At 54.9% G+C, this 26543-nt stretch overlaps 1 protein-coding gene across 3 annotated transcripts; it reads right to left on the reverse strand.

Moving 5' to 3' along the window:
* Positions 1-13699: 13699 nt before the first annotated feature.
* On the reverse strand, positions 13700-25780 carry LOC142364070 (uncharacterized). 3 transcript variants are annotated; one of them, XM_075442459.1, is made up of 7 exons: positions 25573-25780; positions 23380-23510; positions 18965-23303; positions 18141-18380; positions 17098-17254; positions 16435-16564; positions 13700-15410 (listed from the first exon to the last, which is right to left on the reverse strand). In XM_075442459.1, exons 3-7 carry the CDS (start codon positions 23278-23280, stop codon positions 15259-15261), a joined length of 4995 nt encoding a protein of 1664 aa, XP_075298574.1. In that variant the 5' UTR covers positions 23281-23303; positions 23380-23510; positions 25573-25780; the 3' UTR covers positions 13700-15258. The 3 variants fall into 3 exon arrangements, with proteins under 3 accessions (XP_075298574.1, XP_075298575.1, XP_075298577.1); XM_075442460.1 differs by lacking the exon at positions 18141-18380; XM_075442462.1 differs by lacking the exons at positions 13700-15410; positions 16435-16564; positions 17098-17254; positions 18141-18380 and having other exon boundaries at positions 19036-19226; positions 19330-23303.
* Between the last annotated feature and the right edge of the window lie 763 nt (positions 25781-26543).

Consider the following 26543-nt stretch of genomic DNA (forward strand, 5'->3'; position numbering starts at 1 on the left):
GGCTCAGTGCCGTTCCCTAGATTTTTAGAAGCCATTCCAATTCTGTGTTAAGGTGGCACAACTTCAAAAGTTTTGCACCTGAAAGGCCGGGGCCAGAGATACCCGCCTGATTACAGGGGGGCCCTCCAAGCACCTCCCGCCGAGCGCAGGGGGCACGCACAGCCCTACTTACAGGGCGGTCCCCCTCGGCTCGGCACTCACTCCTAACAAGCCCCACGGAGCCCGAGGCTCCGACCTGCGCCCGAGTTACGGGCCGGCCCTCCTGGCTGCAGCACACCACCACGTCTTCACAGGAGCCCAGGGAGCAACCTCGACCCAACTGCGGGGAGGTCACCCCAGCCAAAAGCAGCGCCAAAGGCGGGACTGTGCCCTGCGGCACAGCGCTTCCTCAACCTGCACCCTTCTAAAGGGCCAGGGAGGGCTCGTTCCTGTGGGCTGGCTAAAGCAGCCTCCCCAGCCCTGCTTACAGGGAGCTCCGGCTGCTCCTGGGGACACAGGGCTCCACGGCTCGTGACACACGCCCCGAGTACAGGGCTGTCACGCTGGCACGTCGCCAGCAGGACGGGCAGCCGCGCAGGCAGAGACCCGGGCCCTGACTACAGGCAGCCGGCCTCGCCCGCACTACGGCCAAGCAGCTTGGCTCCGTCCTCAGGGAGAAGGGCCAAGCCTGGACCTTCCCTCCGCTCGCGGGCTCAGAGGGGACCCCCCCTGTTGCTGCACAGAGCCCGCCCTTCCCTCCTGGGAAGTTGAAGCTAAGTACGCTGCAGCAACTTTAACAGGAGCCTAAACTAGCTCATTCACTCACTCACACGGACACAGACAACAGACACAGGCACAGACTCAGACAGGGAGATACAGAACTTTCCAGGAGAGAGAGCGAGCGCTGCGCAGCCAATGTCTGGGGGAGACATCCCTACCGCCGAGCAGGAGAGGAGAGCCCCAGACCTGACCCCCGGGCTGCGTGGAGACCACAGGGGCCTCAACACGCCAAGGGGCTTCATCATGGGGGGCCAAGGGGCAAATGCCGTGACACGCCCTGAGTACAGGGGGTCACGCTGGCCAGGCCGCCAGCAGGCAGAAAGCCGCCGGGGCCAAGGGGAAACGACCCTGCCCTGCTTACAGGGGGGGCTCGGGGTCCAGAGAGCTCCATTTCTCCCCCTCGGGTGTGGAGACGGTGGCTCTCACCCTGCTTACAGGGTTGCCACTCTCTCTGGGCAGCCAAACCATGGGGTAACATGGCAAAAGGCCAAAGACCGAGCCCTGCTTACAGGGAGGTCGCCCAGCGCAAAGCAAGCCAGGGCACCCCAAAGGTGCGTGCAATGCTCTTGTGTGACCACAGTCCCAGTAACAGGGAAGTCCCTTTGCCCAGAGCGCCCTTCTCTTTCCTGCTCCTCCTCTCGTTCGCCTCACAGCTCCACGCCGCCCGCCTTGTCTTTCTTCTCGAGGAGCTGCTGCCAAGGGAGGAGGGCGCAATAAAACACCAGCTCCCCCGCCCGGAGGAGGAAGGGACGCCAGCCCCCGGAGGGAGGTCCCCACCGCGTTCCCCGGTCCCCAGCCGGCCTTCCCCCCCCTTACCCTCAAACAGCCCCAGGTCAGCCACCTCAGACCCACCTTTCTCACCGCCATGATGCCCAGCAGCCTGGAGGCAGGCAAAACCGCAGAGGCCCCAGTCCTGCTTCCGGGCTTCTGGGGCGGTGGCCCAGCTCAAGTTAACAAAAGGGCTTCCTAGTGCTAGGGCTGCCCAGGCAGGGCCCGGGCCCTGCTGGCAAGGCACGACCCAATGCCCGGAGGGGGCCCCTTCCCCCCAGCCTCCCGCCTTCCCCCACAGTTCTTTTTACCTCAAGCTGCTCCTGGGGCAGAGAGCAGAAAGAAAGAGGGCTAGGGCAGGGCATGCCCAGCCCCACATCTCCTGGCTCCACGCCTCTGAAAGGCCGGGGCCAGAGATACCCGCCTGATTACAGGGGGGCCCTCCAAGCACCTCCCACCGAGCACAGGGGGCACGCACGGCCCTACTTACAGGGCGGTCCCCCTCGGCTCGGCACTCACTCCTTACAAGCCCCACGGAGCCCGAGGCTCCAGCCCGCGCCTGAGTTACGAGGCGGCTGGCCTGGCTGCAGCACAGCTCCATGTCTTCAGAAGCTCCACTTCCCCCCACTGGGTGCCGAGGCGGTGGCTCTCACCCTGCTTACAGGGTTGCCCCTCTCTCCAGGCAGCCTAACCATGGGGCAACTTGGCAAAATGCCAACCAAAACAAAGCCCCAAGCCCCGGTGACAGGGAGGTCCCTTTGCCCAGAGTGCCTTTGTCTTTCCTCCGCTTCGGTCTCGCGGGCTTCCTCCACTCCTCTTCTCGCTCGCTCTTGTCTCGCAGTTCCACGCAACGGAAGCCTTCGCTCCACCAGCTGCTGCAGAGGCAGCAGGATGGGGTCGGCACCGAGAGGCACGCCGGCCCCCGGAGGGAGCTCTCCACTGCACCGCCCGGCCCCCGGCCGTCCTCCCGCCCCTAAGCCCTACCCCCTACCCGCCCCCCACCCCCGAAAAAAGCTCGCCGATGGGCTTTTCTCACCGAATTGGTGCTCCGGTGCTCACCGCAGGGACGAGGGCGAAGGGCCCTCTGCTGCTCCGGGCTCCTGGCTGCTCCGGGCTCCCGGCCGCTCCCGACGGGGGGCTGGACCCTCCGCACCTCCTGACGCGGTGCCTGACCGCACCTCCCCACGGCGGCGCCGGAGCCCCGGCCCTCCCCACGGCGCTCGCAGACCCCACGAAGGCGACGGTCGATGCTCGCCCGCCCGCCCCGAGGCGATCGCAGACCCCTCCCCACGAAGGCGATGGTCGACGCTCGCCCACCCGCACCGAGTCGATCGCGGACCCTTTCCCGATGGCGCCGGCGCCCGCCCGCCCCGAGGCGATCGCGGACCCCTCCCCACGAAGGCGATGGCCGACGCTCGCCCACCCGCACCGAGGCGATCGCGGACCCTCTCCAGACGGCGCGGGCTCCCGCCCGCCCGCCCCTTCCTCAGGCGGGTCCCGTTCCCTTCCCCTCAGGCGGCCGCTCTCCCCCTCACAGACCCCCGCGCGCGACGGCGGCTCCCGCCGCGCCCCCGCGAGAGGCTCGCGTGCCGCCCGCGCGAGGGGGCACGCGGTCCGCGCCCGCCGCAGACCCCTGAGGGGGCACGCGCCCCCCGCCTGCCGCAGCCCCCGCGAGGGGCACGCGAGGGGCATGCGCTCCCCGCCTGCCGCAGCCCCCGCGAGGCGCCCGCGAGGGGGCACGCGCCCCCCGCCTGCCGCAGCCCCCGCGAGGGGCACGCGCCCCTCCGCCTGCCGCAGCCCCCGCGAGGCGCCGCTACCCGCGTGCCGCCTGCACGAGGGGGCACGCGCCCCGCCGCCCCTCCGCGCCCGAGCTCCGGGGGCTCCCGCCGGCCCCGCTCCCCGCGGCGCGGCGGGCTCCGACGGCTGCGGCCGAGCCGCTCGGCTCCGCTGGGGCGCTGCAGCTCCCCGCCAGCACTGACATCTGCTGCAGCTATTCACGCCCTACGGGTGGTACAGCGCTCTGTCAGGACCAGTGAGCAGCCTTTGGAATCTAGTAACGGGATTACCATTTGAGATTACCGCCAGCTACTCGGGAAACGCTCTGCTGGTGCTTGTGGCCGGGCCCCACCGGGTGCACCCGCGGCACTGGCAGCCCAGCGCACACCGTCCTCCCACAGGGACTGAGCACCCGCACGGAGTTTTCAGTGCTCACACTACCCAACCCTCGGGCAATAGTAAGATCCTCCCTCTCTCAGCATACTCCATCCCATCGCCACCAGTACAAGGCACTGGGCAAACACAAACAAGAACAGGAAAAATGAATTTGCATCAGCAAGGACCTCACAGAACCCGAGCAAAGAAAAGCTCCACTGTTTTAAGCGAGGTTTCATTACACACAGACAGAACAGGAAGGTGCTTGGTGTTCATTAAGAGGAATTTCCACATTCAGAACGCGTGCAGGTACTCCAAGTCCACAGTGCCTTTGTAAGAGGCACTGCAATAACACATAGCGTTAGGTGCAAGATGTAGGCCACGTTTTCCAGGTCGGCAGCAAGCGCAGATGCCGCTCAAGCACCTGAAAGCAACATACAACGCCCTACCGCAGAGTCACAGGCAAGCGTTGGGTTATTTCCTTCCGAAAGAGCAGCTGCATCTCTGCCACCTCCCGGCAGCTCAGGGCCTTGTCACAGCACTGAAAGGTCAGCCTGTAGCAGAGGCTCTTCCGCCCGCTCTCTGACTGCTGGAAACTGTCGATTAACCGGATGCATACGACCGTTTCACCCGACACCTGCCTAGCAATGGTGTGAAAAGCAACTTCATCAAATTGTTCCCCATCAGGAACCCAAAAGCTGACATCATGCACGTAGGAAGGTGGATAGAGAGAAAAACTCTTGAAAAGCCACATGGCAGTTACTGTACATTGAGACCCCGGGACAGTCTCTGGATCGAAAGAATGAACATCACTCAAGACAAACCTGGCTCTTGCTGCCATAGCCAACCGTGTGCCAGCAGTTGTGCTGCTCTGTCCTCGGCTGGCAAGGTGTCCCACCCCATCCGCTGCAGAGCTGCAAGGAAAGCCAGATAGTAAGAAAAATTCTGGTAGGACACTCAAAAGCTTTGCAGTGCCAACAAAACCTCTGCAAAGTGGTAGAAAGCCACATCACAGCAGTTTGCATAGCGCTCTATCAGGTTTACTCACTGAAAAAAAGAGGGCAAAATGCTGCTGCTGACCAGCCCCTGGGGTGGCTGTGGATTACCCCCGCCCCAATGACGCTGAACCCCCTCACCCTGAGATGCTTGTGTGCCTCACCCCCACAAGATGAATGCTGGACACCCCTTCCCTGAGATGCTCAGTTGCTCTCCCCAAAAAGGCTGTTGCCGACCCCCTTGAAGATGGTTCCCATCCTGCCCCCAGAGATGGCTGCCAACTCACAGTGCCAAGGCAATTGCCGATGCCTCGCTGCAAGGAGGCTGCTGCCCCCCTCTCTCCCTGCAGCTGTGCCCCATCGTGCCAGCTGTGGTGTCCCACAGAGTGGGTGGGGCACCCCACTCTGCCCCTTGCTGCCCCTGGCCACCTCGCCAGACTCCTTCCAAACCACACAGCGCTTGTATCTGTGTTTCTAAGAAGCTGCTGTGCTTCAAATGTGACTGCATTTCGGGAGCATTTTGGTGCCAAAAGGAGTACAGCTTTTACGTTGCATTCCTTTCACTGCTATTTTGTAAAGAACCTGCCCTGTCAGCCTCAGAGACCCTGTTTATAAACTTACTTCAGCTCTTTGGCTAAAGGGGCACATGAGAGCTGAACCCTTTCTGGGCTGTATCAGAGTATCGATGCATGAGTGCTTTTGGTTGCTTTATGCCTTGACTCCCCAGCTGTAAAAAGGGTTTAATGACACTCATTTGGGTCTTGCGCACTTATGTCTTTAATGACTTAGCACAGGGACTATCGCTGTAGCTAAGTCAGTGACAAATACAACATGGCACTGCTTTCCTTAGCGCTGCTGCAATACAGATAACAATTAGTATTTCTGAAGGGTAATTGTCACCGAGTCTTGACCTGGAACTTTTAGCTACCTATCAGATGTGAAGAAATTCTTGGAGGAAGCCTGATCCTGGTGGAAGCGGAAGCTACTTCTCCGTTGCATTTGACACAAGCTGCTCTGGCAATGGCCCATCACTCACAACTGCAAGGCTTTAGGGACAGTGCGAAAAGGAAAAAATCCAGTCAGACTCTGCAGCCTCTTAGGGGGAACAAAAAGCATTGGAGTCTGACATGCAAGTGTTGCTGTCTCCCTGCCACTCCCGAAGAGCTGCCCACCAAGCCTGCTGCTTCTGGCACAGGTACCACCCCGGCCACCTCCACACCCACTTGCCAGCACTAACCTGCCAACATAACTTCAGAGCTGAGCAAGATGGGGCTGTCTTCTCTTCTGTTCAGGCACAGGCAGGACTACCCCTTCCTGAAACGCTGAAGTTTTAATACAGAAAGTTCAAGAGAAGGGGAGGGAGTGGAGGAAAACACTCCATGGCTGCAGAGTGACAGCTGATGCAGCTTCACTTTTTCCACACAGCTTCCAGGTGTGCTGCATTTCTTGGCAATTAGCTCAGGCACCTTCTAGGGCCTGTCTCAACTTCCAGGGCATTAAAATACAGGGTTAAGAAGCAAGGCAGTTGTGCCAATTATCTACACCTGTGTTGACAACAGCAACTTACATTTCTTGAAATGAACCTTTCCTGCTTTTGCACCAGACTGGGGAGCAATTTTACCCCCGTCCACTCCAAAGACCCCTTAACTGTGGAAGGGGTGCTCAAACTCACGGGTCCACAATTGTAACACCTTCTTTTGAATTTCCTGAGGCACAAGCTTGCGGTGCGTCTCTGAAGCAAATGGGAACACTGTGGTTATCGATAGCCCTCCTCAGCCTCAAGATGGAGAAGGATGGAGGCTGAGATGGTCAGGGAGAGCTGGGGCCTTGGCCACTCTCAGAAACCCAGCCCCAATTTGCTCTGCACACCGGTCCCACTGCACAACACATGCAACCACAACTCAGCCCCTCACAGCTCACATATCCAGCCCCTTGCCTTTAACTAGTGTCCTGTCAGCTACAGCTCAGGCCAAAGGTGAACCCACACCAATCGTTCCTACAGCAGCACCACCCTACCACCGAACTCGCCTCTGGAAACCGCCACCTGCTCTCCCTGGGATCGCCCTTGCAACCAGCCAGCACCAACAAACACAGCAAAAATACCAGCAGTTGGTTAAGGCTAAAAATCCCATGCGTGGTGCAATTTCGCTGACATCAGTCAAAGCACAGTTGGGCAGGAAAGTAGCGAAACGGGGAACACGCAGTTGGAGCAAGCATTTTATTGAGTACCCCCAGCTCTGCGCGGCTGGGAAATGGGCAGCAACAGAAGCTGTTTCAGGACAGAGAGGAGAGATGCATTCTTCCAGAGGCTGAGCTCCACCGGCTTCCTCCCCCGCGCAGGTGCTGAAAGAGAAGCCTTCAGAACAGAGGAAACCACCTCAAAACCCCTGCTCTCGGGTACTCGTCCCCCAGCCTGCGCACAGCCTCAAAGGGCGCTTTGGCAGTCTGCAGAGGCCTTCCACTCCCCACAGCGGGGGCAGCAGCCTCGAGGTACAAACCGCAGGTGTGTGACAACTTTGGCAAGTTGTGTCATCTTCACGCAGAATCGGAGCAGCTCCCAAACGTCTCGGGACCTGCGGTGAGCCAAGTACCTGCTCCAGAGGCACAGGAAACATCCCCAAAGGGCCAGGGATGCTTTAAGTGACCGCAGCCCCGCAGGCAGGGAGGTCCCCTTCCCGGGACTGCCTTTCTCTCACCCCTTCCTCAGCCCGCTGCTGCTCCTCCTCTTGCTGGCGCTTGCCTCGCGGTTCCTTCCACGGACGACGGATGCCCCTTCTTTCTCCTCCGCCAGCAGCTGCGGCGAAGGCAGGAGGACGCCGGCAGGACCGCGGAGCCCCCGCTCCGCCGCCTGGAGGAGAGAGGGACGCCGGGCCGGCCCCCGGAGGGAGCTCTCCAACGCACCACCCGGCCCCGGCCGCCCTAGCCTCCCCCCCCCCCCCCCCCCCCCCCCCGGGAAAAAACCTCGCCGATCGGCTTTTCTCACAGAATTGGTGCTCCCCCGGGCGCCGCCGCTGCCTCCTGCGGGGCTCCAGCCGGTGCTGGAGCTGGGCTCCGAGGCAGGCACCCTGGGCAAATCAAGCTGGGCATGCAAAGCAGCAGCAAAAGAGCCTGCACACCCCGGCTTACAGGGGGGGCTCCAGCCGCTGCCTGGACTGCAAAGCGCCCGGGACTCCAGGCCACTGGCCCGACTTACGGGACAGCCCTGGGCCCAAAGGCCCGCGCAGGCTCCTTCTCTCTGCTTCAGGGGCACCCTGACCTGCACTCCGCTAACGGGGCGGTCACCCCACACTGGCTGCCAGCTGAGCACTACCACGAGTGCTGGGTACTTTCTGCCCTGGAGGCAGGTGAATTGGCAGTGGTGGCTGGGACTTTGCCAAGGGCTTTTCCCTGGAGGTTTTGGGGGCTTGGGCAGAAGAACTTCCTGAGGTGGGTTCCTGACCACTTGGGAGAAGCTGCCGCTTCAACGCGGAGCAGCTGGCTGGGAAGTGGCTGGTGTTTGGGGCCTGCAAGTGGTGCCTCCCACCCTAAATCTGCTGCGCTGCCCTGCCCAGCCCTGCTGTGCCGTGCCCTCACCCTCTCTCACTCTGCCCTCTGCCCCAGGAGCCGCTTCAGGAAGGCAGGGAGGCTGGGGGGAAGGGGCCCGTTCTGGGCACCGGGGACGTGCCTGCAAATGGGGTGCAGGGCCCGGGTCCTGCCTGGGCAGCGTTGGTACTGGGAAGCCCCTGTATTGCCAGAAGCAGGGCTGGGGCCTCTGCTCTAAGCGTCCAGGCTGCCGGGCAGCACACGGTGAGAAAAGCGGGTCTAAGATGGCTGAGGGGGGCGGAGGGGGGAAGGACGGCCGGGGGCCAGGGACCGCTGCGGGGAGGTCCCTCCGGGGGCTGGCGCCCCGCTGTCCTCCAGGCGGGGGAGCCGGCTTGGCTGCGCCGTCCCTCCTCGGCAGCAGCTCCCAAAGAAGAAAGAGAGAAGAGGCATCTCTCAGGCATGGAACCGCAAGGCAAGAGTGAGCGAGAGAAGGAGCACCAGGCTGAACAAGGGAAAGAGAAGGGCACTCCGGGCAAAGGGAGAGCCGAGTCACACAAGAGCATCCTTGGGGCTTGGGGGATGGTTTTTCTGCTCTGGGGGAGGTACTTGGCTCAGTGCCGTTCCCTAGATTTTTAGAAGCCATTCCAATTCTGTGTTAAGGTGGCACAACTTCAAAAGTTTTGCACCTGAAAGGCCGGGGCCAGAGATACCCGCCTGATTACAGGGGGGCCCTCCAAGCACCTCCCGCCGAGCGCAGGGGGCACGCACAGCCCTACTTACAGGGCGGTCCCCCTCGGCTCGGCACTCACTCCTAACAAGCCCCACGGAGCCCGAGGCTCCGACCTGCGCCCGAGTTACGGGCCGGCCCTCCTGGCTGCAGCACACCACCACGTCTTCACAGGAGCCCAGGGAGCAACCTCGACCCAACTGCGGGGAGGTCACCCCAGCCAAAAGCAGCGCCAAAGGCGGGACTGTGCCCTGCGGCACAGCGCTTCCTCAACCTGCACCCTTCTAAAGGGCCAGGGAGGGCTCGTTCCTGTGGGCTGGCTAAAGCAGCCTCCCCAGCCCTGCTTACAGGGAGCTCCGGCTGCTCCTGGGGACACAGGGCTCCACGGCTCGTGACACACGCCCCGAGTACAGGGCTGTCACGCTGGCACGTCGCCAGCAGGACGGGCAGCCGCGCAGGCAGAGACCCGGGCCCTGACTACAGGCAGCCGGCCTCGCCCGCACTACGGCCAAGCAGCTTGGCTCCGTCCTCAGGGAGAAGGGCCAAGCCTGGACCTTCCCTCCGCTCGCGGGCTCAGAGGGGACCCCCCCTGTTGCTGCACAGAGCCCGCCCTTCCCTCCTGGGAAGTTGAAGCTAAGTACGCTGCAGCAACTTTAACAGGAGCCTAAACTAGCTCATTCACTCACTCACACGGACACAGACAACAGACACAGGCACAGACTCAGACAGGGAGATACAGAACTTTCCAGGAGAGAGAGCGAGCGCTGCGCAGCCAATGTCTGGGGGAGACATCCCTACCGCCGAGCAGGAGAGGAGAGCCCCAGACCTGACCCCCGGGCTGCGTGGAGACCACAGGGGCCTCAACACGCCAAGGGGCTTCATCATGGGGGGCCAAGGGGCAAATGCCGTGACACGCCCTGAGTACAGGGGGTCACGCTGGCCAGGCCGCCAGCAGGCAGAAAGCCGCCGGGGCCAAGGGGAAACGACCCTGCCCTGCTTACAGGGGGGGCTCGGGGTCCAGAGAGCTCCATTTCTCCCCCTCGGGTGTGGAGACGGTGGCTCTCACCCTGCTTACAGGGTTGCCACTCTCTCTGGGCAGCCAAACCATGGGGTAACATGGCAAAAGGCCAAAGACCGAGCCCTGCTTACAGGGAGGTCGCCCAGCGCAAAGCAAGCCAGGGCACCCCAAAGGTGCGTGCAATGCTCTTGTGTGACCACAGTCCCAGTAACAGGGAAGTCCCTTTGCCCAGAGCGCCCTTCTCTTTCCTGCTCCTCCTCTCGTTCGCCTCACAGCTCCACGCCGCCCGCCTTGTCTTTCTTCTCGAGGAGCTGCTGCCAAGGGAGGAGGGCGCAATAAAACACCAGCTCCCCCGCCCGGAGGAGGAAGGGACGCCAGCCCCCGGAGGGAGGTCCCCACCGCGTTCCCCGGTCCCCAGCCGGCCTTCCCCCCCCTTACCCTCAAACAGCCCCAGGTCAGCCACCTCAGACCCACCTTTCTCACCGCCATGATGCCCAGCAGCCTGGAGGCAGGCAAAACCGCAGAGGCCCCAGTCCTGCTTCCGGGCTTCTGGGGCGGTGGCCCAGCTCAAGTTAACAAAAGGGCTTCCTAGTGCTAGGGCTGCCCAGGCAGGGCCCGGGCCCTGCTGGCAAGGCACGACCCAATGCCCGGAGGGGGCCCCTTCCCCCCAGCCTCCCGCCTTCCCCCACAGTTCTTTTTACCTCAAGCTGCTCCTGGGGCAGAGAGCAGAAAGAAAGAGGGCTAGGGCAGGGCATGCCCAGCCCCACATCTCCTGGCTCCACGCCTCTGAAAGGCCGGGGCCAGAGATACCCGCCTGATTACAGGGGGGCCCTCCAAGCACCTCCCACCGAGCACAGGGGGCACGCACGGCCCTACTTACAGGGCGGTCCCCCTCGGCTCGGCACTCACTCCTTACAAGCCCCACGGAGCCCGAGGCTCCAGCCCGCGCCTGAGTTACGAGGCGGCTGGCCTGGCTGCAGCACAGCTCCATGTCTTCAGAAGCTCCACTTCCCCCCACTGGGTGCCGAGGCGGTGGCTCTCACCCTGCTTACAGGGTTGCCCCTCTCTCCAGGCAGCCTAACCATGGGGCAACTTGGCAAAATGCCAACCAAAACAAAGCCCCAAGCCCCGGTGACAGGGAGGTCCCTTTGCCCAGAGTGCCTTTGTCTTTCCTCCGCTTCGGTCTCGCGGGCTTCCTCCACTCCTCTTCTCGCTCGCTCTTGTCTCGCAGTTCCACGCAACGGAAGCCTTCGCTCCACCAGCTGCTGCAGAGGCAGCAGGATGGGGTCGGCACCGAGAGGCACGCCGGCCCCCGGAGGGAGCTCTCCACTGCACCGCCCGGCCCCCGGCCGTCCTCCCGCCCCTAAGCCCTACCCCCTACCCGCCCCCCACCCCCGAAAAAAGCTCGCCGATGGGCTTTTCTCACCGAATTGGTGCTCCGGTGCTCACCGCAGGGACGAGGGCGAAGGGCCCTCTGCTGCTCCGGGCTCCTGGCTGCTCCGGGCTCCCGGCCGCTCCCGACGGGGGGCTGGACCCTCCGCACCTCCTGACGCGGTGCCTGACCGCACCTCCCCACGGCGGCGCCGGAGCCCCGGCCCTCCCCACGGCGCTCGCAGACCCCACGAAGGCGACGGTCGATGCTCGCCCGCCCGCCCCGAGGCGATCGCAGACCCCTCCCCACGAAGGCGATGGTCGACGCTCGCCCACCCGCACCGAGTCGATCGCGGACCCTTTCCCGATGGCGCCGGCGCCCGCCCGCCCCGAGGCGATCGCGGACCCCTCCCCACGAAGGCGATGGCCGACGCTCGCCCACCCGCACCGAGGCGATCGCGGACCCTCTCCAGACGGCGCGGGCTCCCGCCCGCCCGCCCCTTCCTCAGGCGGGTCCCGTTCCCTTCCCCTCAGGCGGCCGCTCTCCCCCTCACAGACCCCCGCGCGCGACGGCGGCTCCCGCCGCGCCCCCGCGAGAGGCTCGCGTGCCGCCCGCGCGAGGGGGCACGCGGTCCGCGCCCGCCGCAGACCCCTGAGGGGGCACGCGCCCCCCGCCTGCCGCAGCCCCCGCGAGGGGCACGCGAGGGGCATGCGCTCCCCGCCTGCCGCAGCCCCCGCGAGGCGCCCGCGAGGGGGCACGCGCCCCCCGCCTGCCGCAGCCCCCGCGAGGGGCACGCGCCCCTCCGCCTGCCGCAGCCCACGCGAGGGGCACGCGCCCCCCCACCTGCCGCAGCCCCCGCGAGGCGCCGCTACCCGCGTGCCGCCTGCACGAGGGGGCACGCGCCCCGCCGCCCCTCCGCGCCCGAGCTCCGGGGGCTCCCGCCGGCCCCGCTCCCCGCGGCGCGGCGGGCTCCGACGGCTGCGGCCGAGCCGCTCGGCTCCGCTGGGGCGCTGCAGCTCCCCGCCAGCACTGACATCTGCTGCAGCTATTCACGCCCTACGGGTGGTACAGCGCTCTGTCAGGACCAGTGAGCAGCCTTTGGAATCTAGTAACGGGATTACCATTTGAGATTACCGCCAGCTACTCGGGAAACGCTCTGCTGGTGCTTGTGGCCGGGCCCCACCGGGTGCACCCGCGGCACTGGCAGCCCAGCGCACACCGTCCTCCCACAGGGACTGAGCACCCGCACGGAGTTTTCAGTGCTCACACTACCCAACCCTCGGGCAATAGTAAGATCCTCCCTCTCTCAGCATACTCCATCCCATCGCCACCAGTACAAGGCACTGGGCAAACACAAACAAGAACAGGAAAAATGAATTTGCATCAGCAAGGACCTCACAGAACCCGAGCAAAGAAAAGCTCCACTGTTTTAAGCGAGGTTTCATTACACACAGACAGAACAGGAAGGTGCTTGGTGTTCATTAAGAGGAATTTCCACATTCAGAACGCGTGCAGGTACTCCAAGTCCACAGTGCCTTTGTAAGAGGCACTGCAATAACACATAGCGTTAGGTGCAAGATGTAGGCCACGTTTTCCAGGTCGGCAGCAAGCGCAGATGCCGCTCAAGCACCTGAAAGCAACATACAACGCCCTACCGCAGAGTCACAGGCAAGCGTTGGGTTATTTCCTTCCGAAAGAGCAGCTGCATCTCTGCCACCTCCCGGCAGCTCAGGGCCTTGTCACAGCACTGAAAGGTCAGCCTGTAGCAGAGGCTCTTCCGCCCGCTCTCTGACTGCTGGAAACTGTCGATTAACCGGATGCATACGACCGTTTCACCCGACACCTGCCTAGCAATGGTGTGAAAAGCAACTTCATCAAATTGTTCCCCATCAGGAACCCAAAAGCTGACATCATGCACGTAGGAAGGTGGATAGAGAGAAAAACTCTTGAAAAGCCACATGGCAGTTACTGTACATTGAGACCCCGGGACAGTCTCTGGATCGAAAGAATGAACATCACTCAAGACAAACCTGGCTCTTGCTGCCATAGCCAACCGTGTGCCAGCAGTTGTGCTGCTCTGTCCTCGGCTGGCAAGGTGTCCCACCCCATCCGCTGCAGAGCTGCAAGGAAAGCCAGATAGTAAGAAAAATTCTGGTAGGACACTCAAAAGCTTTGCAGTGCCAACAAAACCTCTGCAAAGTGGTAGAAAGCCACATCACAGCAGTTTGCATAGCGCTCTATCAGGTTTACTCACTGAAAAAAAGAGGGCAAAATGCTGCTGCTGACCAGCCCCTGGGGTGGCTGTGGATTACCCCCGCCCCAATGACGCTGAACCCCCTCACCCTGAGATGCTTGTGTGCCTCACCCCCACAAGATGAATGCTGGACACCCCTTCCCTGAGATGCTCAGTTGCTCTCCCCAAAAAGGCTGTTGCCGACCCCCTTGAAGATGGTTCCCATCCTGCCCCCAGAGATGGCTGCCAACTCACAGTGCCAAGGCAATTGCCGATGCCTCGCTGCAAGGAGGCTGCTGCCCCCCTCTCTCCCTGCAGCTGTGCCCCATCGTGCCAGCTGTGGTGTCCCACAGAGTGGGTGGGGCACCCCACTCTGCCCCTTGCTGCCCCTGGCCACCTCGCCAGACTCCTTCCAAACCACACAGCGCTTGTATCTGTGTTTCTAAGAAGCTGCTGTGCTTCAAATGTGACTGCATTTCGGGAGCATTTTGGTGCCAAAAGGAGTACAGCTTTTACGTTGCATTCCTTTCACTGCTATTTTGTAAAGAACCTGCCCTGTCAGCCTCAGAGACCCTGTTTATAAACTTACTTCAGCTCTTTGGCTAAAGGGGCACATGAGAGCTGAACCCTTTCTGGGCTGTATCAGAGTATCGATGCATGAGTGTTTTTGGTTGCTTTATGCCTTGACTCCCCAGCTGTAAAAAGGGTTTAATGACACTCATTTGGGTCTTGCGCACTTATGTCTTTAATGACTTAGCACAGGGACTATCGCTGTAGCTAAGTCAGTGACAAATACAACATGGCACTGCTTTCCTTAGCGCTGCTGCAATACAGATAACAATTAGTATTTCTGAAGGGTAATTGTCACCGAGTCTTGACCTGGAACTTTTAGCTACCTATCAGATGTGAAGAAATTCTTGGAGGAAGCCTGATCCAGGTGGAAGCGCAAGCTACTTCTCCGTTGCATTTGACACAAGCTGCTCTGGCAACGGCCTCTTTCCTGCCAGCATTCTCGCCACAATGATAAAGAAGCTGGACCTGTAAGTTGAATGTGGCGAGCTCTTTCCATGTGCTCTCAAATTAAGGCTTACAGACAAAGTTTTTGCGTTCTTAACTTTCTCCCACTATGTGGATTTTACCAACAGGCAGTTAGTGGGAACTTGCTTCCATTGGAAGTGAGAAAACAGTAACATGAGTAAAGCAAAAGGATAAAGGGACTCCGCTCCTCAGGTGTGAGAAAAGCTGTAAAGCTGAGTGGCTGGATTTCTGGAACTCTCGGGTCCTGTCCCCAACCCCAATCAATAAACTTGGGTTTCATCATTTCTCCTAGCAATCCATTGTCCTTGATGGCACAGATCTAGTCTATAATGCTTTGTTTTATGTGGCTGTTCTGCGCCCTGATTTCCTGTCTGCTTTCCCAATGCTGTGAACAAACTGTGTGCTGGTGCTTGCACTCACTGCGTTTTAAGCTCTGCTCTCCCTTATGGCTGGACCACTACTACAATTCTTTCTCTACTCTGCCATTTGTGGACTCTCTCAAGCAGAAGGAAAAAAAGGAAGGAGAGAGGTGCTTTAAGTGGAGATTGGATATCATGCTCCCTGGGTCTGCAGAAGCTCTATGAAAGCAATACAGTGCGCAAAGCAAAATCAATTGCTTTTCCGATCATTGTAGCAGTGGCGTGGGATCTGCAGGACCAGTCAGCCTTTCGTAGTTTACAGGCCATGGATTTCTCCAAGTTGTGGATAGCGTATGTTTTTGTTTTTCTGTCTGTGATGCAGCCACAGGCTTATCAAAGCACTGCCCAAGATGGCAAAGCCAGTAAGGGATCCCAGCAGAATGGGTACCAGCATGGCAGAATCAGGACCTGGAAATAAAGACAGAAGTAATCAAGCGGCGAACAGCTTTAAGAGAGGGAGGGAGTAGAAAGAGGAGGTTAAACTCCCTTTCGTCTTTATAGCTTGCCATGCAAGTATGGTTAAGTTTCTTTCCATAGAGTCGTCTGAATGGGCAGTGCCATAAGACCCCAGCAGTAAATATTCTTTGCATAAGTAAGTGAAGACACAAGAAGCTAGATGACTCTCAGAGATGGTGCCCATGGACTTCAGAAGTCTCTCATGCTCATGATGTGCCAGGTTCAGCATCACTCCTTTCTAACAGCTGGACAACATCTAACTAACATTTTAACCAGCTGCTGTATTTCACCTATGAACAGAAAGCAAGAAGAACACACTCCTGACTGATGACCAGCCTCATTCTGCACCTAACGTTCCTAAGTCAGATTTTTGTCCAGTTACCTGTGGGTGGTGTTTTCCTGCTCTACCAGGCAACTACCTCTAAATATGGGGAATCTTCCCTAAGCTCAGTATAAAAAACAGACTGCATTCCTCTTTCATTCTAAAAGCTGCAAGGCTAACAGAAAAAAAATATTTAAAAGCATATACCCAGATTCCGCCCATCTCACCTCACCTAAAACTCAGACACCTGAAAGGAATGATTAGTGGATGTCTCACAATTATTTTAATGACATTCCTCATCCTTAGCCAACGTGTTTCACCAAAATACTGCAACATGTAGGAAAATACTTTTCAGCTAGAGGATATTCTGCCATATTTTTCTCCCCTCTCCTCCTTCTAAAGCTTCACTTCCTGTAGAGCATACATTTGTCAATGTCTCCTGTCTGAAAATCTATTAGAAGTGATACTGATTAACCACCATGTTTGGGATTTAGGAAGGCCAAACCAAAGATGAGGAATTGTTGGGATATAATCTAGTCGTACCAGATGGCTTTCAAGAAAGTTGTTAAAAGTGTACTGTCTTCCTTACAGCTGGAAAAGTCAAACAGAAACTTCTGCAAGAGAGGGACAGAGAAGAAAAAACAGGAGACCCACCTTCCATAGGTTTAGACAGAAACCTGTTCTTCATTCTCAGAATTGGGCCTAATGAGATCAGCTTGTGCAGGTTTCCATAGCTGTTCCTGTCGCTTGGCTGGAGGAGCAGCTCCACACTTTCAAAGCAGTCCTGGGAAAGACATAAGAAAATCACTTGAAAGCATACTTTCATATTGTGAACGCATCTTCCAGGCTTTTAACAAAGGGATTGACCAGCTATGGGATGATCCTGCTGTGGTGACTTCGTTACAGGACCCAACCGAATGTAGAGATAGATTTCAGCCCTTTCATGTAATTCTACGACACAAAATCATATAGCTCTGCAGAGCCTGTTTCTTGTGATTCTCCTGCAAGGTTGCTGCTTGCTTATTTCTTGATATGTTTCTTATGTTGATTACACAAAGCAATGGTAAATTGTTTCTGGTCGTAAAGTGAAAATAAAGCACTGTGAACTCAGTTAGTTTAACTGAGAGTCGAAATTCAGTTAGGGCTTTAGGAGACACAGAGTATGCGGGCGATTAAGAACAAACTGTATGAGCTGGAAGAAGGTCGAGCTCTATAATCTACTATCAAGATCCTTTACTGGATTATCTGTTCTTGCTGGAAGCCCCAAATCTTTCCAAAAGTTCTTCAGACCAGTGAGAGCGGACCCGTCCCATGTACCTGTTCACACCCTGCTTTCCCATGCAGACAGACATGAAGCTCGCAGTGCAAATAGGCCACTGAATGATTCAGCATCTGGAAGAGCTGGATGGTGAAGCTAGCAGCTCGGGACTTGCTGCTCTGCAGTAACTGGATGTGTCTGCATTCAAATGGCAACCTGGCAAGGACAAACAGCAAACAGTTTCAAATCCCAGCTCTTCCTGACTAAAGGCAGGGGAGAGGGGGATCTGCCGACACAGGTCTGTGCAAATTCCAAGCTAGGTACCTGCAACCACAGAGTCAAACAAAAATCCACAAAAAGTCAGTGTCTCAGGCTCTACCTGTCCCTGCTGTGGAGGCCACAGCCCTAGAGCAGCAGCAGAATTTTTTCTTGGAGGCTGATTCTGCTACAGCCATTAAAATGGCTGCTACAATGCGATAATCATTCCCTGATCTAGATAAACTTGGAAGCACTGCAGAGGTGATCTCCCGCTATAGCTGATATGGGCAAATCAGAAAGCTCTTTTACTGACGACAATAACGTGTAGCACTTCTAACGCTCATTTCATGCCCCAGTGGTGTTACAAACATCAGCTAATGAACCCTCCAATTTCCCTGTGCTCAACCCAGACAGGCTGGGCAAGAAGATGCTGATAGGGAAATGGAGGCCTGTGGAGAAGCCTGGCTCCCATCCTTGGGCTGCTCTGCTCCTAGGCTGTGCCAACCCCTAGCAGGAAGTGCAGGAGGATGCTGTAAACCTGACATCTGTGACAGCACGGTGTGGAAAAGAGGAACTGCTTATTTGCATAAATCAAAGGGTGAAGGGAGATGTTTTCCCTGAGGGTTCTTTGTCTTCTCAAGCCCTCAGCATTAACTATAAGACAGCTCAGGGACCAGAGCACTCTCGGACTCGTTCTCACTGCTCTGAGCTTACTCTGAACTCCAAAGAGAGCAGACTGCAGCCACGGGATACAAGAGAGGGTCCTCTAAGGATCAGCCCATTCCCAGCCCGGGCCCAAAGAGCTGTCTGAAGCTATGCCCATCCCTGCAGCTCCATGTCTGACCTGCGGAACATGCAGCACACCGCGCCTGGTCCCCCTGGACTGGCAGAAGGCGTCACGCAACACGACCGGATCTGGAGCATGGGTTGGCTGCTGTTGCTCTGCACAGCAATTAAAGCCAGGAAAGTCTCCTGGGAAGGCGCTGAGCCTTCGACCTCAGGGCTGGCTTCTACAGCAGGGCGCAGGCTCATCTGCACAGTGTAGTTACCGGAGCCGCAGACATCATCACTCACAACTGCAAGGCTTTAGGGAAAGAAGAAAAAAAAAAAAACCTGAGGCCCAGCTAGGCTCCAAGGCTCCACAGCCTGTTAGGAATAAAACAGCATTAGGGTGAGTTTCCTCAGTGAAACCAAAGAACAAGCTGAAACAAATGAACATGTAGATCCTGGCATGACAGAGTCCCCCATGATCAGAACCACCCCCCGCCTCTCTGCACAGTCAAATCATTTGAACTGAGGGGAACTTGGAAGCGGTTTACTGTGTGGGAATATCTACCTTCTTTGCTAGTCATTCGGTCACTTGAGCAATATCAAATGTTCCCACTTGCAGAACTGCACGCAGATTTTTGGGGGGAAGAGAGGTGGAGTCGAAGGCTATTGTGAAAAAGAAAACTAAGTCTGAAGGACGGTATTCGTATCCAAAATGTGAAAAGACACACCCCCCCTTTTTTTTTTAATGTGGTGTGATTGCTGAACAAACCAGGCGTTTTTAAAATCACAACACAGCATACCCATGCTACCAGGCCCCTGGAGCAATTTGGATATTAACCCCTTGTCCTTAAATCACACAGCATAAATATGCAACAGCAATTACACTGAGATAATTACCTGTGCAGAATGGCAGCATCTGACTGCAAAATCCTCCTCTGATGTGATTCACTCAGCAGGGCACTGGGCTCTGAATCCAGCAGTGTTAGAACAGTTACTAAGCCTTCAGCTGCTGCTTCTGTTACTTCGGTTGTTCTAAGCATCTCCTCTGCCTCTGTGTTCAAGAACAGCCTCTCAGATTGTCCAGTGTTTGCAACACCCAGCAAGGAACTCCCCTGTGGCGTAAGTGCCACCAGACTCCGCAAAGAATACGAGGGGCTCTCTAGGGTTGGAAGGAACTGGATTAGGTCTCTGGCTAGAAGTATCTCAGTATCATTGACAGCTGCTTTATTGAAGACAGCTGACTGATTAGTAACCTTACTTACAAGCCTGTTAGCTGAGACAGAAAATGCTTTTGTTGCAGATGGCCTGGTGGCATGCATAACGGTGTCAGGGCTGGAAGGGCCAGTCTCATGTTCAATGTTATCTTCCAGTGATACCTTCTCCAAAGGGCTTCCCGCTGATGCCTGATGTGGTGAAGACACAGGTGCCTGAGCGGGCAGCTGGCTAGTGGTAGCTGCATCACCCTTCACTAACATGTCCTCACTCTTCCCCGCTGATGTGGCAACCGCAGTTGGTTTGTTCACTCTGACAATTGTAGGCAGTGCCATGTTTGGATCAGATCGGATAGTTGATATTGGCAGGAGAAACGTGGTTTTGTTTGTAAGCGAAGTAGTGACATAATAATTCTTAACTGCCGAGAGAGATGTTATTGCTAATGAAGACTGTGATGTGGTTTGTGCCAATTTAGGCTGTCTCTCCAGAGTGATAATAGATCCTGCAGACACAGATGGTTGTGCCGGAGTTAAAAAAATCTTATTCCCCAGAACTGCTGGGGGTGGTTGCTGTGTCCTTGTGTTAAACATGGCTGACAGAGACACACTTGTTCCTAAGAATTTACGGCTTCTTATTTTTCTTGCTCTTGTACTGATTTCATTTGGCTTTGTGGTTTCTCCTGTGTTGGCCTGTGAGAACAGCTTAGCAGGGGCTCGATGGATTTGGTCACGTTTCATGGCTGATAGCAGGGGAACACGTGTAGATGTAGGTGAAGCAGGGCTTGCAGGAGAGTTGGTGTACATCCTTGAGTGGCTAATTGTAGCCAGTAGTTTCCCAGAACCTGTCGATTTCATTTGGACCTTTGTTGAAAATGGAACATGCGCGGGTCCTATCAGTGGTGTCTCTGTCATTATAAAGGGCTTCGGCACAATGGGAGTAAATTCCAAATGTTTAGTAAGATCAGGTTTTGTAGAATCAGTGCGGGTTTCTGCTGCTTTAGCATGCACGGTGACCCCTCCTGAACAGGCCATGCTGCCCACCCTTGAATCTTTGTGACTGTTTCCAGCTGGAAGCACTGAGAAAGCTGATGATGTGCTGGGTACAAACTGAATTTGTGATGGCAGCCTTTGAAGTGACTCAGTGCTTAGGAGACTTTGTGATGTGGACTGCAAAGGCATGCTGCTTGTGAACATCTTTCGGGGGTACTTTACGGTTCTAGCCCAGTGCAAGGCCAAACACTCTGTGCATTGTGCACGGACAGAGGAAGGTGCGGTCGCTAAGCCTTGGTGATGGCTTGTAGTTTGCAGCGTTAGTTTCTTCCTGTGCTGAACTTGATCTACAGCCCCTGTGACAGTAAACGGAGGCTGGGCAGGCATTTGAAAATCAGGGAGTCCCTTTGCTGACAGCAAAGGAATTACAGCAGAAGAATGTGGCTTTTCAGCAGTGAAAAGTACTTCGGGGGAAATGAGGGGGCTCTGCTGTGCAGACACCACTAATGGTGGCCTAGTGGAGGTGAAAGGCTCTGCTAACATACTGTTCAGTACAAGCAAACCAGTTGCCTTGGCCTCCTGGGAACTGGGAGCAGGTACCTGCATCTCTTCAGGCAGCCTGGGCAGATGCATGACCTGTGCTGCAGCGCTAGTCCTCATCCCTGGGTCCAGCAAATGATTTGATGCTGAGGTAACAGCTTGAAACAAAGTAGTGATAGCTGTATAATTAGGATTAATTAGCACTGGCTGAGAATTTACTTTTGTTTTCTCTGCTTGTTCGTTACATGCAGTGGAAAGAGTAGTTTCAGGCCTCAGAGACTTACCAGTGGGATAAGAGGAACTAGTTTTCATTGGAATATCATGGCTGCTTTCAGGGGTACCCAAATTCAGATCTTGCTTGTTTGTGAACAAGAGGGCAGTTTTGTGGTCATCTTCACCTTCAGGAGAGGGCACAATCTGTAAATCTTGTCTGTCAGTGGGCAAAAGGATAAATACAGGCTTAACTAGAATTAAGCTAGGACTCAGATTTTGTAAGTTTGCTGGGTCCAGAGCTGAAGAATTTGATGCTGCCAGGATTTGCTGAACAGAAACCAGACCCCCAACACTGGTATTTGGGAATTTTGTAGGTAGAGGGGAATCTTGCATGGGCTGCAGGCATATCATGCCATTCGTACTTTTAAGCAGAAAAGTCAAGTATGGGGATGATGGTAATATTGTAAGCTGATCACCTCTAAAAGCACTGAGATTTTTGGCAGATGCACTAGGCGACATACCAAACTGCTGCACTAGTACTCGTGCCAGATATGCTGGGACCTCAGCAGAAACACTGGGCACCACCGTTTCAGGATGTGTTGTTGTTGAACTGGACTGGCTTCCCTGTGCATGGAGCAAGGGCAATTTTGAAGTAAAAGCTGCCAGGCTGCCAGCTTGCTGGAGCTGGGAGGCTGAAGGTGCAAAGCTGTGAAGCAGAACTTTCTGGTTCCTGTTGCCTTGCAGTCCAGAGGGGATGGGGCTGGCTTGCGGGGTCAGTGCAGGTGAACCACTTTTACCTATCTGTTGTGGGAGACTCTTCTTTTTCCTGGGGTCTTCCACTGTGGTCATCTGCAGCATCATAGGGAAGGCTTCCTGAGATACAGGATGGGCAGAAATGCCTTGAACCCGAGACCCAGAACGAGTAGACACGGATGAAGTCGGTACGTGAAGTCCTTTCTCAGAGGCAGGCATGCCCATTAGCTGCAATCCAACATAAGTAGGAAAAGATGTACTTGGTGGCTGAAGCCCTAAGTGAACAGAAGCAAAAGTGCTTCCAGATTGAAGGGCTGCGTTCTCAAAGGTAGACGTGCCTGTAAAGAGTGCAGATGTTACTCCTTTAAGCTCTTCAGTACTTTGGGAAAGTTTTAATGTGGAAATCCATGCTTGGCTTAATGAGGAGGAATTAGCGGAAGCCTGCGGACTCTCAGAGGATCTAGATTTTTCAGGTTTACTTGTCATTGTCTTATGATCAGTATCTCTTCGCAAAACTGGAACTGTGATTTCTTGAGAGCTCCTGTTGGTTTCTTGGGAAACATGTTGTTTAGTACAATTGAGAGTCTGGAACAAAGAGAAGAACTGTTGTCTATCAGTTGCGCTAATGAGCCCTTGAAATGGAGATGCAAGCAAGCCATCAAGAACTAGAGCTTCCAGATGCATCAATAGTGAAGAAGAACATACATCACCTTGCGGGAGTGTCTGAAGAGCAGGCAAATGGGTTGGGTGTCCAGAACCATTTATTACAGCTGTTGCCAAATTTCTGGCTTTACTTCCTGTGGTTTCTTGCTTCAGAGAGAAAACAGGGGAAAACTGAATAGCACTTGTCTGTGGCATTCTGGAATAGGCAGCATCAAGGTCCCCTGAAGCTGGCTTTTGTAGGAATGCAGAAGTTGTAACTTTAACATCCATACTCTGAGTCTTCTTCAGGTATGCAGGTGTCACACCAGCTTTGCTGTCAAGCTGGACTTGTGGATTTGTGTCTTTTGGCCTTTTGCTAGTGGGAGGCATTCCTGTTGGTAACCAATCCACCCTTGCACTTTCAAGAGCAATCCTGACTTCAGTGGGAAACGGAGATACTGCTATTTCTTTTCTTGGCGGATGAAAATTTACTGTTGAAGTCAGAAGAGCTGTTTTAGGGCTTCTCACCTCCATCTGCTTGATAACAGGAATGGAAGAGACAGCTGTAAACTCAGGAGAGTCTTGATGTGTCCCTCCACTGAGAAAGGGCTCAGGCAGACCAGCGCTAGAGCTGCTAGGATTGAAACCAGCCTCAGTAATATTTTCTAGTTTTCCTTGCAGTGACCCGTCTGGCTGTTCCAGATGTGTGGTAGCCTGTGATCCCTGTGCGAAGACAAGGACGCTTCTGCTACTGAAGAGCCTGCTAGGAAGTGTGTGCCCATCCTGGAGTTTCAAAGCTGCTGCTTCTGCGTGCGGTTGCTGCCCAGGCATCCCCAAGTTTCTAACCAACTCCTTAGGCAGCATGGCTGCTCTTTTTGCAGCGGTCTCTGTATGGACAGGAATGAAGTCAGCTGTCATTTCATTGGTAGGATCAACTGCTGGACTCTGAAAATTAAAGGTCACCTGATCTGAGTTATCCTCCGTAATGGAAAACACTTCGCTGGGCACTGGGCTGCTCTCAGTTCTTGATTGGGCTTCTCCAGGAAAGCTCAGGCCTAATACTTCATTGACATGATGTTCATTCCTGAAGGCACCTAATGAACAGAAAACAAGCCCTTTGCCTATTCAGTTGTACATGAACTTTTCACAGCTTGCAGCAGCACTTTGCAACAGGGTGAGCGGGAAGCAGCAAGTTAAGTGCCCAGTGGTTCCATTCAGAACCATACAGGAGGGAGGGTGGGCAGCTCTGGCACTGCCATTCTTACAGCCAGCTATTACAGATCTGATCCTCTGCTGTTTATATTCAGCGTCGTATGAAGTATGACACTTCATACTCCTGCCATACTGGTGCAAAGCATTAACTAGCCAGAGAGGAACGCTTTATCTTTATTGTACAAGGGTATAAGTGACCGCCAAAGATGCAGGGAGAATGAAACCCTCAGGGTGCCTGAGGACAGGATGGTAGCTCTTTAATAGCAGAGCAAGATTAATACATACATGAATGAACTCACTCACCTGGCTCTCCTTAACCCTTCTTCACCCCCCAACATCCCAGTTCTGTGATGAGTTTCCCAATTCATACTGGGTGACCAGGTAGGACAAAGGTGGTTTGTTTTGTGCAAGTGACACAGAGCAGACAGAACATAGTAACTTCCCTACTTTTAACTTTTCAAATCAAAAGCAGACATTTTGTCATTTAAAGAACCAGACCTATGGTTTAAAAAGCTGTTGTTTCATCCACACATTTTACTTTTTTTCTGTCTTCACATTCAGAAGACTGATTGTTCCCAAGTACGCTTTCCAAACCATGGACTAAAATATTCATGTACTATCTCCTCCAAAAACTTTCAGCATTTTCCCTTAGGCACCTGCCAGGAAATACATGTACCTACGAGTCAAAAAGTGATTATGCATTTAAAACTGTGTCTCTTGACAGAGGCAAAGCAGGGGTTTAGCAGTTTTGCTTCAGATGAAATCGCTGGGGTTGGCAGGGGGATGAAGCAAGGCAAGGGCACTCTAAAGCGCCTTAAGAGGAGACTACAACTTCTCTGTGGTCCTTTGGAGAACCAGTACTACTTTCAGTCCACAGCGAGCAGGTTAAGCCGATATACGGGAACCCAAAAAGCTGATATATTGTTACAAAAGAAATGGAAGTTAATGGATGATTAACACTGGTACGTTAAATCTATAAAATACTTTGAATTGTGGCTTTGTATAAGCAAGTGAAACTCCCACGGTTTAGCCCCAACTCAGCAAGGCAACACAAGCGATCTGTCTGTAAAGACAAGCAATTACTGAATCAAGGGGTGTAAATTTCCACAAATACACCTTGCAGGGGGACAAGGTAATTTAAAAAAAAAAAACATAACAAACAAACCCCACAAAATTAGAGAATTACTAATTAGGTGGAAAATTTTTTGACACCAGCCCCCCAAGCTTATCTCTACCGAAGAGAACAGTCTGCCTGAAGACACAAGATTGCTCTCATTAGCCAAGTTAATTTTATGTACACTTGCAGGGTATGCTCACAGGCACACAATAAGAGGTAGAAAGCAAAGACTGACTGGTTCCCTGCGATAAGTGACAGCATCCCTAGGATTTTGTTTGAAGGATGACAGAATCACAAACTCATCGTTGATTTCATGCTGTCAGAAATATTTGGCAGGACAGCTCTTCTGAAGGAAAATACAGAACAATGGTGTTACTGCATGGTGAAGAGGGGAGCCCATGGTTAACGTGACATACAGTGGTGCCCGGAAGAGTATATTCTGAACGAGGCTTCAGCAGACATGAATTTGATCCTCAGTTCTGCTGTGGACCCACTCTGTGAGAAGTGACTCTTTTTCCTTTGCTTTCCCCCACCTAAAGGGGACAATATATTCTTTGGGTAATGGGCTTGTCTCCAAGCTCGAGTAAATTGCACAGCTGTGTCCTGCTTTGGGGCCACTAATACTCCCACAGGGGAAACCATTTAAACCAACTCTTGAGCCTTACAGCACAGCTGCACAAACAGAGAGAAGTTGCCCTGGCATCTCATTGTTGTCACATACCTGAGACGACGGCACAATATTTAGCACAGTTTTTCTGCTCACTGATATGACAGGAAAAGAAGGCAGAAAGATGGCAATTGAAATTAGAACAAAACACATCACTCACCAGATAAATCCAATAGTCCAGCTCCAATCAGAATAAAGATGGGGAATTTTTCCTGCATCTTGCAAAGCAGCTCCTGAGTCACCCCAGTAACAATGTATTCAGAAAGCAAGCAGCTCAGTAAGGAGTCACTGCTGCCTCTTAGCAATCGGCATTCGCTGTGTTTGTTCTGGAAGGGCAGAGTGTTGTGTTACTTTATAAGAGCTTAGGCCAGACAGCCATCAATAACCTGTTCCAAAAAAAAAAAAAAAAAAGCAGCCTGCACCAATTGGAATCAACTGATTTTTAACAAAAGAAGAGAGTGTGATCACGTGCATGGCAAAGATGGACAACATGATTGCAAACATGAGAGGTTGCCTATGCAAGGCAGCTCTATCTCTGGAGTTAAAATGCTACCTTGAGTACTGTGTGCAGTTCCGGGCCCCACCATTTTACAAGGATATAAGGATGTGAAGGTCCTTGAATGCATCCAGGAGGGCAACAGAGCTGGTGACAGGGCTGGAAGACGCATTCCGTAAGGAGCAGCTGAGGACTGTGGGTTTGTCTGGTTTGGAGAAAAGGAGGCTGAGGGGTGACCTCATGGCTCTCTATAGCTTCCTGAGGAGGGGACCTGGAGACAGAGGTGCTGACTTCTTCTCCCTGGGATCCAGTGATAGGATGCTTGGGAATGGTTCAATGCTGCATCAGAGGAGGTTTGGACTGGACATTAGCAAGCAGTTCTTTACCAAGAGAGCAGTCAAATGCTGGAAAAGGCTCCCTAGAGAGGTGGTCGATGCCCCAAGCCTGTCAGTGTTTCAGAGGCATTTGGACAATTCCCTTAATAACATGCTTTAACTTTTGGTCAGCCCTGAAGTGGTCAGGCAGTTGGACTAGATGATTGCTGGCGGTCCCTTCCAACTGAACTATTCTATAGTTCTAGTTCTACCCAATAAAGGTCAGAACGTTTTGCTAGTTTGTGCTGAGAGAATGGCACA

This window comes from Opisthocomus hoazin, chromosome 24 (assembly GCF_030867145.1).
Source record: "Opisthocomus hoazin isolate bOpiHoa1 chromosome 24, bOpiHoa1.hap1, whole genome shotgun sequence".
Lineage (NCBI taxonomy): Eukaryota > Metazoa > Chordata > Aves > Opisthocomiformes > Opisthocomidae > Opisthocomus > Opisthocomus hoazin.

Excerpts from the sequence above, each read along its gene's own strand:
- LOC142364070 (XM_075442459.1), bottom strand. The coding sequence starts at position 23,280 with ATGCTGCCTAAGGAGTTGGTTAGAAACTTGGGGATGCCTGGGCAGCAA. Across the intron at positions 17,255-18,140 it reads GTGTGCTGCATGTTCCGCAG|GTTGCCATTTGAATGCAGAC; the intron begins GTCAGACATGGA and ends TGTCCTTGCCAG. Across the intron at positions 16,565-17,097 it reads GGAAAGCAGGGTGTGAACAG|GACTGCTTTGAAAGTGTGGA; the intron begins GTACATGGGACG and ends TGTCTTTCCCAG.